At 41.8% G+C, this 12,543-nt stretch overlaps 1 protein-coding gene across 1 annotated transcript; it reads left to right on the top strand.

Moving 5' to 3' along the window:
- Window positions 1–323: 323 nt before the first annotated feature.
- Window positions 324–5,539, top strand: LOC128500904 (vomeronasal type-2 receptor 26-like). Its single transcript, XM_053470609.1, has 6 exons — window positions 324–398; window positions 535–796; window positions 1,003–1,010; window positions 1,536–1,616; window positions 2,808–2,931; window positions 4,632–5,539. Exons 1-6 carry the CDS (start codon window positions 324–326, stop codon window positions 5,537–5,539), a joined length of 1,458 nt encoding a protein of 485 aa, XP_053326584.1.
- Window positions 5,540–12,543: the final 7,004 nt, after the last annotated feature.

Below are 12,543 nucleotides of genomic sequence, written 5' to 3'. Positions count from 1 at the left end.
GTCGCCCTCGTATCTCTCAACAAGAGGGATCCTAGAAAGGCTTTGGAGCAAGGGCTAAAATCCGCTCAGGACAAGCTCTTGGATTTGGTGGGCCCAGTGACCCACATTCTCGACCGGCCGTTCTTATAGGGCTCCCCACTGGACCCTAAACTCATTAGGAATTGGGCTCCTTCGAGTCATGTGCCTCCTGGGCAATGCCAATGTGCTATTGCCTTGGAGTGCCAAAAAGCAGCTGCTCCGGTATGGGTAAGTCCCATTGTTTCCTCTCCTTCTTCCCTTCCATAGATTGCGGGCAGGATCTCACGTTTTTTCCACAATTGGGAATGGATTACGTCAGACCCTTGGATCCCCCAGAAGGTGAGGGCTATCGGATAGACTTTGTCTCCTCTCCCCAGCAGGTAAGGAGGCCCTTTCCCATATGCAGGTCAGCCGTCGACCAGAGGCTAGTGGAAGCAGAGCTCTAGCCTCTGTTCCAAAAAGGGGCTATCCAGCGGGTGCGGGGACCCTTAGGTTTCCTCAGCTCCACCTTTCTAGTCCAAAAGCGGACAGAGGAGGTCCGTCACGATAAAGAGTCTGGCAAAAGATCAGACAGATTGTTGCCTTCTCCTGTGGATGGACAACATATCTGCCGTGAGGTACATAAATCGCCTGGGGGGTTCGTGGTCCAATTGCCTTACAGAGGTGACAAAGGAGATATTCGAGTTCTGTCTGTCCTGCAACTTCACGCTGCAAGCGGAGTATTTGCCGGGGCGAAGACAACCTGATGGTGGACTGTTTTTTGCGGCATTAGAGGGATGTGAGTGACTGGAGACTTCACAGCTGGGTCTTTCAGGAAATTCATTGTCGGAGGGGTCCTCAACATCTGGACTTGTTCGCATCCAGGACAAATCACCAAACATAGGATTTTTTCAGCTGGCTATCCGACCCGGAAGCCCTAGCAATTAAAATAAAGACAGGAAGTGAGTATTTTCTCTCCCTCCCTTCCCCCTTATGACCTTTCAGGGGCTTGGGTAATCTGGGTGGGGTGGAGGTTTTTGTTTGTAGTCTTTTATCTATTTCATATTTATTGGCTATCGCTTGTTCCCTTATGGATTTTCTCTACCTGGATATGGCCCAGGTCTCCTTCTCTCTTCCAGCTTGAACCAGCATCTGAGGAGTAGTGGCTTTTGAGGGAGATGCCTTCCTACAGTCCGTTGGATGTTCCTGAATTTGGTTCCGGGTTTAGGTTCCTGTTATGGTTACTAAGTTGTTCCGGTTCATTGGTTTTGGGGCTGGGTCCTAGAGCTTCGGTTCACAGCGATTGAAGGGGAAGAGGGAGAGATGTTTTGGGGTTTATGTACCTCTGGAGGTTGTTTCATTGGTTGTTACCAGTTTTCTGTTAACTTTTTCTTTTGCTGCTATGGGTGAGAGATATGCAAAATACTTGCCTCCTGTCTTAAAAAAATTAATTATTCAGACACCAAGGATCCAGGTGAAATATTTGTATTTAATTTACCCGGGATCTGTAATGATAACTATTTGTTGTTATTTAAAAGCTGAATAACTACCTAAAGAACGTTCATTACAAAGACAGCACCGGCAGCAACATTTTTTTTGATGAAAAAGGAGAACTTCCAGTAAATTATGATATTATTAATCACATAATACCACTTGATGGAAAAAAAAAAGGGAAAATCCTGAATCGGGTGGGCACATTTGATCCAACACTTCCAGATAACCAACAAATATATGTTGAGGTCTGGAACATAACTTGGAAAAATGACACAGTAAGTTATATCTGACATCATGTATCAAGTCAACACTCTTGGCCTGTATGCTTCTGTTTAAAAAGATTTTAATCTGTGATCTCCCCAAGCACCCCATATACATTATGGAGGACTGTATTTTACCACTTGGCAGTAAGAATGGAGGCCGCAGAGGGGGATCTGTTGGAAGGCAACATTTCTTAAATTATCGAATTCACTTTTAATATGTATTTTTAAGTCAATTATTACATAATATTTTATCAAAGTAAATATTCTATATAGGAAAAAGTAAGAAATAGTTGTCTAAACTTAAGGGACAACTCTCACCATTTTTATAACTAGTATGAGATAAAAAACCAGTAGTAGTTTTTGCCCCATAATATAATGTTTATAGACATATTAGCTATTTGTATGAGTTGTCGCTCTGGTATCTGAACACAAACTATAAGACAAACACCCTGACTCCTTATCATATGCCTATATAAAGCAGCTCCCAGCCAGACTCAAGCCTGTTGAGGAATAGACTTCATTAGCATTGCCATAAAGCATCGTCTTAGAGTGGTGTTTGAGCCAGGAAAGTCACCCAAAATGTCACATGACTGACAGCAATGGCAGGCTCTAGGTCTGTAAATAAGAGTTATTGGGACAAAGTTAGATAAAACTAATTATTATTGGTTTATTATTATTATATTAATATATATATACACCACTACATCTTATGTTCCAAATTAGATTTTTTTTCCCCATTGAATTTTCTCTTGAAGAATTTTCCAAGCAGACATTTTTGGACAGCGTGATTGGACTGTGCGATCTGTGTTTTGGGCCACTGTATTACTTTATTACTGGGGACATGGGGCTCCTGCTCAATTTATGCTTAATTATTGTTTTTTTTCTTCATACTGGGCTTCTCATTTAAGCTTGACTATACCAAACCTGTTTTTGCATAGTAGATTACTATATTTTGATATGATAACTTCATTACTTCATTTTTGAAAATGTGTTGAATTTTGCACACTGGCAGCATCGATACCGCCGTGTATAAACTATGAGTTCTTTCTTTAGATGCCTCGATTGAGGTGCACAGAAATGTGTCATCCAGGATTCAGAAAAGCACTAAGGGAAGGATATCACATCTGCTGCTATGACTGTATCCCATGTTCAGAAGGAGAATTTTCCAATGTATCAGGTACACCATTCTACCACAAAGAGGCCTTCATTACAATATTAATAAATCTACAATTTCAAAGTAGACTTGGGCGCCGGCCAACTCTTCGTGTTCGTCTTCGCGTTCGTCTTCGTGGGGAACCAAATCTTTCTATTCCACGAATATTCGCCAGTTCCTGTGTTTCGGTTCGGGCGAATATTTGTGTACATTCTTCGTATTGGTTTTTTATTTGTTTTTTGTAGAATTTGTAGGATTTATACAGGGTTAACGCGGTGCGCACTACGCAGCAGCTTTGGTGCCAGGATTTTAAAGGTCCGTACGAGCAACTCTATTGGTCGCTGGCAGGGCCTCCTCTACCATCAACCAATGAAGTTCAAATGCACTTCATTGGTTGATGGCAGACGAGCCCCCTCCTGGTGACCAATAGAGTCGCTCGTACAGACTTTAAACTCTTGAAGCAGGGAGACCATTCCCAGGCCAAGTTCTGCCAGGGAACTCTATTGGTCACCAGCAGGGGCCTCCTCTAGCATCAACCAATTGGTTGATGCCAGAGGAGGCCCCTGCAGGAGACCAATAGAGTCGTTCTTATGGCCCTTTAACTCCTGACGGCGAACCTACGGATTTCTGCTCCTGTTAACCCCTGCAATGCTGCGTAGGTAAGGTAGGCTAGACGAGGAAGGGACAAGGGAGATTAGTTAGCGAAGATGAACACGAAGATCCTTCGTGTTGTGTGTCTTCGTATACGTTTTGCCGCCACCATGTTCGTATGTTCGGTATTCTTGCTGAACAACGAAAACGCACTGTTCGTGTTCGTTTTCGCCCAAATACAAATGCACAAGTCTAATTCAATCCAGACGATCTAGCAGAAGACCTATACTTCTTTGATGTAGGATTTCACTGTCCACAGACACGTTTTCTCCTTAGTATTGAGAGTGACTCCTTATTTTTTAACCTTTACCCTTCTCTAAAAACGACCTGGGATTCTATACACACTTATTGTTCAAAAAAAGAAAAAAAAACGTTTTCACACTGTGCACTTCTTTTAAAGAACACAACAACATTCTTCTATCATATTATCATGATGCAGGAGTTAGCTTCTAGATAAATGTATTCAACATCATCATTATTTATTGGGTTATACATCACCATCATATACCAAATCTTATTAAATTTTACATATTAAAATTGGGTTAATTGGTGAAAAAACAAAACTATTAAAAATATTTCATTTGGAAAAAGAGCTGAAAATATTATCATATCATTAAAACTCAATTTCAATTGTCTTAATAATTTCTTCCGGGATATGTGATAAAATAGGTCATTAGAGGTCACACTAAGTACGGCGCCACACGCGGTTTTATTGGGATGTATTTTCACAATCTCCCATTCTTTCAATATTTTGAGACTGGATACAGGTGGATGATGTATTTTGATAATTCCAGATTATTTATTTTTCATAAAGATACACATAATTTTCCATTATTATAGGTTTCACATTTTGATCATGAAAAAAAAAACATTTGCATGTCACTCTCTTTCACTGCATGCCTGCTATTTGCATTATAAATATGCCTCTACTTAAAAAAAATATATGTATTTGTATATTTTATAATAAAAAAAATATTTTTTCTATTTTATAATTTTCTACTATTATGAAAATAAATAAAAACATCATGTAATTTCAAAATGGTTTCTCAATGATATGATATTTTATTTGATAGAGAGTGAAGACTGCTTTAAGTGTCCTGAAAATGAATGGCCTGACAAAAATAAAACCAAGTGTATTCCAAAGACAATGGAGTTTCTATCCTATGAAACGGATATTTTAGCTTTAGTTTTTTGTGTTACCTCTATATTCTCAGTTCTAATTTCTACTTTTATAGCTGCAATATTTTTCTCATTCCGAGACACCCCCATTGTTAAAGCAAATAATCGGAATCTGAGCTTTGTCCTCCTGGTCTCCCTCAAACTGAGCTTCCTCTGCGTGTTTTTGTTCATTGGTCGCCCGTTGGATATAACCTGCATGATACGTCATATTTCATTTGGAATGGCCTTTTCTGCAGCACTTTCTTGTGTGTTGGCCAAGACCATCATGGTTTGTATCGCCTTCAAAGCAACAAAACCTGGCAGCACTTGGAGAAATTGGGTGGGACTGAAGCTGTCCAATGCTGTTGTCTTGATCGGCTCCTCTGGTCAGGTTCTGATCAGTGTTATTTGGTTGTTACTCTCTCCCCCATTTCAGGAATTAGACATGCACACATTCACTGGGAAAATCATTGTTCAATGCAATGAAGGCTCTGTCCTGGCCTTTTTCTGTATGTTGGGTTACATGGGGCTTCTGGCAGCTGTGAGTTTTGTTCTAGCTTTCATGGTACGGACATTGCCAGACAACTTTAATGAAGCCAAACACATCACATTCAGCATGCTGGTGTTCTGCAGTGTGTGGGTCTGTGCTATACCGGCCTATCTGAGCAGCAAGGGAAAAAACATGGTGGCTGTAGAAATATTTGCTACCTTGGCATCAAGTATTGGAATTGTAAGCTGTATATATCTCCCAAAATGTTATTTGATTCTGTTCAAAGCTGAACTTAACACTAAACAACATCTTTTAGGTAAAACCTTCTTATAATATCAACTGTTACACAGGTCAGTTAGATTAGCCTTCTTAGACAGCTTCAAAAGCACAATGAGATCTAGAGTGGTGTACAATCATCTCAGGAATGATACAAATGAGACTCTGAATCAGAACCAGAAAACCTTTCCTGTGTTGTCTTTGCCTCACGTCTTTAAAGGTTTGGTCTCTAATACTTGAAGTACTTGATGTAAAACTCCACGCGCTAATAAAATTATCAGTTTATTTATTTATTTTAACAATTTACATAGGAAAAGAATCCACATTGTGGCAAGTACCCAATGGCTGCTAGTAAGAGAAAATCCCTGGACTCATGGATATGTACTTAATAATCAAAGACGACCGCATCACCAGAACTCAAATGCAACTCTGCAACTAGGGGCGGACTGAGACCATCCAGGGCCTGGGCAACAAAAAGTCATGGAGCAGTGTAATAGTGTCCAGATGGCTCCCTGGCCTGGTGTGAACTTCAGATAAAGAAACTAAATCAGCTCTGCACAGGGGCAGACAGAAGGGGAGTGAATGCAGTATTTGGTACCGGACTGATCCAAAGGTGGCACCCCCTCAACACATACACTTAAAAATTAAAATTGTATTTATTAAATTAAATTTGTTTAAATAAGAAAATGTACTGAACAGATAAAATTGCTTTCTATAATAAGAAAACCCAACAACAAATACAGGCCCACAGGGACCACTCTATTCTGTAAATTGATTCATATTCTCTGCCTGTGAGCCTCTATTTCTGAAAATTGTTCAATGGCTTCATCCAAGCTATACTCATGCTCATTATATACTGAGCCAGGCATTAACCATGGCACAACATAACTCCAATCGCTGTACACTGAACCAAACACAGACAGTGGTAAAGCATAACTTCCATCACTTTATACAGACCTAGAACCTGACAATGCTACAGCATAGCTCCCATCCCTATATACTGAGCCAGGCACTGCTTGTAGTACACCTTAGCTCCCATCAGTATATACCGAGCCAGAGATTGACGGTGGTACAGCATTACTCCTATCAGTATATATTGTGCAAAGACATTGACAGTGGTACATCAAAATTCCCATCACAACTAAGAGAATACCAATGGGGTAACCCAAATGAAGATTATATAATCAAAAATGTATAAATATTCCTGTAAACACATACAAATGAAAATGTGAAAAAATAAAGTATGTGTTAGTTTTATGTGATAAATAACAAAGAAAGCTATAAAACCATATATATGGTATAAGACCATCACATGGTCTTTGTGATTTGTATGTATTGTCCACTATATTGAGCAAAAAAAATGGTACATAGATCCTATAGTAATAGGTAGATAATATTTTCCCTTTAAAATTGTAAATTGAGAAGAGTTAGCCTAGGGAATGACTTTTGCATGAATGGAGTCACCTAAAAATTCTTCATTATAAGTTAGCTACTAGATACATATGAAGCAATTTGTATATGTAAATAGTAGGAAAGCTGCCTTTTCTTAGAATTGTTCTTAGCTAGTTCTGAATGAGTCAATTATTGTGAAAGTTCCGCAGTGGTAGTTTCAAGACACATTTCTCCAGTTTGGCATAGAGATGGTATTGTAGACGAGTGAGTCATGTGTCTCTGTTGGATAGAAAAGGACGGGGAGTAGACCAAGTCCACACAGGACTCCAGGAATGTGGTTAGGTCGTTGCAGAAACAAAAGGACATGACTTGGCCTTCAAAGTGGCCATATATGCTTCGGAAGGTGGTCTTCCATTTTTCCCCTTTACATATCCTAATGAGGTTGTATGCTCAGCCCAGCTCAAGTATCACAGGGAATGGGTATTTGTTTTTTTATGGTGATGTTATTTAGTTCCCTGTAATCCGTCCATTTAACCCACAACAAAGAGGCTTGCTCCCATGGGTGATGTGGAAGGCTTAATAAAGCCTTAATGAAGTCTATCTTTTAAGTATTTCTTTAATGTTGCCAGTTCAGGCTCAGAGAGCAGAAATTTCCAGCAAAACGGTATGGCTGCTACCAACAATAGATCAATAGGGCCTGGAAGGTTGTACGTGTTTTGCCTCTCTTTTGTCCAACACTTTACTAAAGGAACTGTAAATTTGGAGGCACAGGGTCAGCCTCTTGGGTGGGGCAGAAACAGGAACGAATAAGACAATGTTGCCAACAGTAATGGTTCCTGTTGTTACAGGGTAACCATACCCAAGGCTGGGTACCCCTGTTTGAGGGCTGAGGAATCACCAGTCAGTCCCTCATATGGATAGCTCCTGCTATGCAAGGATCAGTCAGACGACCATTCGTAGTAAAACAAGAACTCTTTTATTTACAAACACACAGAACTTATATATAACCTCAATTCAATGTGCACCGAACCCAACCCTCAATCACATAACCCACATCACATCACAAATCCCATCAGTACACAGGCAATGTATCAGGTGAGGGGATTAAGGAATACAATGGTTTCCCCCACCTTTGTTACCCCCCCTGTAGTGCAGGTGCCGTCTGGGCAAACAGGGCTGTGTTGGCTGATTAAGTGCCCCAGCTGGGTTACCTGATCGTCTCTTTGAAGGCTGGAGCTGCAGCCACATTCAGTCTCTGGGCCGGTTATACAATAAAACACATTATAAAATATTACCGGGTCACGGTATCAGGAACTAGACACAAAAGTGCTCCATGACCCGGCTAAACTTCACATGAACATATGAGCCAGCTAGCCTGGCCCTGTCACACCTGTGGACCACCTGATAACCAGCTAATGATGGTGGAACGAACCCTGGTAGTCACAGGATGATGACTCTGATATGTCTTCCAGTAACCCTCATACTTCCACATGGGCCAGTTCCTCTTTAACAGTTTTGTACAGACCCACGCGAAACTGATGAAAGAGTACTGGTTTGTTCCATCTGGTTTCCACTAATAACCTCCTAAACTCTGTAATGTATTCCTCAACTTTGTTTCAGGGTACTAATAATGAACAAAATCCAAGCATTGAATGAAGACAATGCATGGTTTATATAGGGCTGTAGGTTTAAGGCTTGTCCCACTAGCTTTAGGGTGCCACCTTACTCAGAACCTGTCTGCCAGACTTCCAGCATTATAGTATAACCCACACAAAGCAGGCATCATGGCCTGCAAGGATTTCCTTTCTAGGGACTCAACGCACAGCAATTCTGATTTTTATAATTTATTCTTAAAAATAACTCTTTTTCCACGATAAGATATACCATCAATTAAAAAGGCATTGTCATGGGTACATGCTCTGACCTGGCATATGCTAATCTTTTCCCCTGGAAAATGAGAAAAATAAATCCTCTCTCTTGAAACACTTTCTAGATTTCATTGCCGCGTTAAAATCTGGAAAAGATATATTGACACCATTTTGATTTGTTGGGACTGGAACAGCTAAACTCTTTAGAGAATGATAGCATTAAATGGTAATAACATTGGCCTACCTATACATTAAGGACAGTACTGTGTTGATAATGCTTTGTTTAGAGGCAGAACTCATGAAGAATGCTTCTGCTTGCTTTATTAAGCAATCACTGTTGAATGACTGGAAATTCATGTCATCCCAACCGCAGTGAGCCTGCACAGATAAGCCTTATAGCCCCTATATGCCACTCTGCACTCCAGATATGCCACTCTGCCCTCCAGAAATGTCTTATACCCCCTATATGCCACTCTGCCACCCCCGCCCAGACTTACCAATGCATCCCCAGACTGGTCCTGCTCCAGATTCTCTGGTGTCTCTGGGAGCCAGTAAATGCGTAGACAACCTCCGCTACTGCCCGCCACTTCCACTGGGGCTTCTATGACTGAGCACCGAAAGGTCATGTCCCGCTGGTGCTCCATCATAGAAGCCCCAGCAGAAGTGCCTGCAGCAGCAGAGGTTACCAGAGAGGAGGATCCAGGTCCCCTGCAGTGCTGGAAGGATCCTCCTCTCACCCTGGCACTCGGAAGTGCCAGCAGCAGCAGAGGTCCAATGCAGCTCTGCGGGGTATCTAGATCTATTTGAGGTCTTATTATAAGAGGACCATTAGGCGCGACCTCCAGGCATGAGCTGGAGAAGGACGAGAAGGATGCTTGGCGTAGTAGGCACAGATTTTTGCAGGGGCATGGATGTGGCTAGCAGGCTTCCAGGACCCTTATTCCGGGCCATAGTACTTCCAGTCAACTAAATACTCCACTTGTCGTAGGAGGGAGTCTAGGATCTGATGGACCTCATACACTACAGACCTGTTCACAGTAGTGGGGGCAGGAGGCACGTCCAGTCATCCTGGGAATGTGTTTTCATGACAAGATTTGAGAAGAGAGACAAGGAAGACTGGATGGATACGATATTGTGGAAGCAAAGAGAGCAGGACTACAGCAGGACCAATGGTTCTTGTTATAGGGAAAGAGCTGGTGAAACGTGGTCTCAGTTTTTTTGGAAGGACAGGAGGAGTAAAGAGCAACACCTTGTCCCCTACTGCATATGCAGGAGCTGGATGTTTCTGACGATGTGCTTGGTTCTTTTGGCAACTTTTCATCTGGTGGAGATGTTGTGATAGATGCCGAAAATTTAGTCAGAGGCTTCAGGTACAGGAAGCATAGACGGTAGGTCAGGCAAGGTACTGGGATGACATCTGTAGTTGGCGTAGAAGGGTGACATGTTATAGGCGACATCGACCATAGGCAGTAGATCCATCCAATCGCCCTGTAGGTACGAGGAGAAGCACCAGAGTTATTGCTCAACTGTCTGATTTGTCCTCTCTGTTTGTCCATTCATCTGAGGACGGTAAGCAGATGAAAAACATCTCTTAATTTGAAGACGACAGAAAGGGGTCCAGAACTGTGAGGTGAACTGGGAACCACCGCTGGAGATGATGGAACTGGGAATCTCATGGAGACGAAGAGAGACGCCGTCTGACTGGCAGAGGGAAGGTCCTTCACAGGTATGAAATAGGACATTTTTGTCCACAACCACCATAATAGAAGTGTGTTTGTGGGAAGATGGCAGATTGGCTGTAAAGTCAATGGCGACCTCCTTCCAAGGGTGACATGGAACCGGAAGAGGTTGTAGGAGGCCAGCGGGTCTCAGGATCAAATGCTTACTCGGGGCACATGTGGAGTGGACAAACCTCTGGACGTCCCTGAGTAGGGAAGGCCACCAGAACTGTTATTGTATCTTCTCGATGGTGTTCTTGATACTGCCATGACCAGACATGGGGGAATCATGGTGGTGATGCATGACTTTCAGTCATGCCCCTCGAGGAACGTCGATCTCATAACCATGATACAGGTATTGTGGTGTGGCAGAAAGGGTTGTTTCATCGTTTCAAAAGCCTGTTGTGCCACCGGGGTCTACAGGAAGGAGACGGCCTTCTTGGTGAGGGGTATGATTCTGGAGAAGTTACAGACAAACCATTGGTAAAAGTTCGCAAACTGAATGAACTGTTGGACCATGCGTCTGTTCTTTGAAGGTGGCCACTCCACGATGGCTGTCACGTGTTCCTGTAGTGTGTTTGAGAACACCAGGATGTAATCTAGATAGATCACTACAAAGGTATCAAGCATGTCAGACAGATGTCATTGAGAAAGTGTTGGAAAGTGGCAGGGGCGTCACAGAGTCCAAAAGGCATGTCTCTGTATTCAAAGTGTCCATATCTGCACCACAATGCCACCTTCCACTTGTCCCCCTTTCTGATACCAACCAAATTGTAAACCCCTTGGAGGCCTAGCTTGGTAAAGATGTTGGCGTTCTTTACTCGGTCCAACAAATCAGGAATGAGAGGCAGAGGGCACCTGTTCTTGATGGTTATTGTGTTATTGAAAGCATGGTAATCAACACAAGGCCGTAGTCCAAGATCTTTCTTTCCGACAAAAATAAATTCCGGCCTCTGTAGGAGACGTAAAAGGTCGTAAAAAACCCTTTCGGAAGTTCCTCCTCGATGTACTGTTTGAAGGCTTGTGACTCTGGTAAAGATAAGGAGTAGGTGGGACCACATGGTAAGGGGGCTCCAGGCAACAGATCAATGGGAAAGTCGAATGGTCTCCTGGCTCCCTTCTTTTATAAGATGTGCGTGAAGTTGTGGTATCTTTGTGGAAGGGGCAGGGCTGATGGAGCTTTAAGGAGGCAGGCAATGTTCTTGATACAAGTGGTGCTGCAGTAGGAAGAAGTGAACAACAAGGAGCTGGAAGACCAGTCAATAAAAGGATTATGTTGTTTTAGCCATGAGATGCCTAAGATGGCAGGAAACAAAGGCGACCTTTACAATGTCTAAGGTGAAGAGAGGATATTTGCTGCGTTACCCCTGTATTAAAAATTATTTGGATATTCTTACGGACTATAAACTTTGTTGAGTCTATGTTTGTTATTAATCAAAAGGCTTCCAAGAAATCACATCTTCAAAAATAAAACAAAACAGATTCAAAATTTTCTAGAAAAAAGAAATCCTTTTTGTTCCCAGCAGGGAGTCTATCCCAAGTGAAATATATCTATTTTCTTTGTGCACAATTATTAAAATGTGAGAGGTTTTTATATAAACACAAAGCTTAGAGCCTTATCCTTCATTGTACAAATCGGTCCAGAGATACAAAGTTATTATTGTGGAGCTGATGGTGTCCATATAGCAACTTTGGAGAGTCACCCTTGGAGCTGAAAGTCATGAGCTTTAAAGAACGAAGCACAATGCTAGTGGTTTGCTGGTTAATTCATATCATTGTCTCCCAAATGTTCTTAAAATTGTTCCTTTTGGTTACCCTGTTTGTGATTCCTTGTAAATCCAAAATCCAGAAATCTCCATGTCAATTTATAAGGAAGAGATATACATTTGAATATGAGTATTTCCAGGAAGGGGATATCATTATTGGAGGAATATTCACAGTTAACACCTGGATAACAAACTGGTATACTGACGTCAGTCTGCATGCACATCAAGCGTGTTCGCAGTGAGTAGATTCCTTTAAGTATTTATAATAGATTTACATCACATAGGAGCTATCCCAGATAATGTGACAAGACCTTATG

Source organism: Spea bombifrons, chromosome 1, assembly GCF_027358695.1.
Source record: "Spea bombifrons isolate aSpeBom1 chromosome 1, aSpeBom1.2.pri, whole genome shotgun sequence".
Classification (NCBI taxonomy): domain Eukaryota; kingdom Metazoa; phylum Chordata; class Amphibia; order Anura; family Pelobatidae; genus Spea; species Spea bombifrons.
This window is presented reverse-complemented; position numbering and strand designations above follow the sequence as displayed.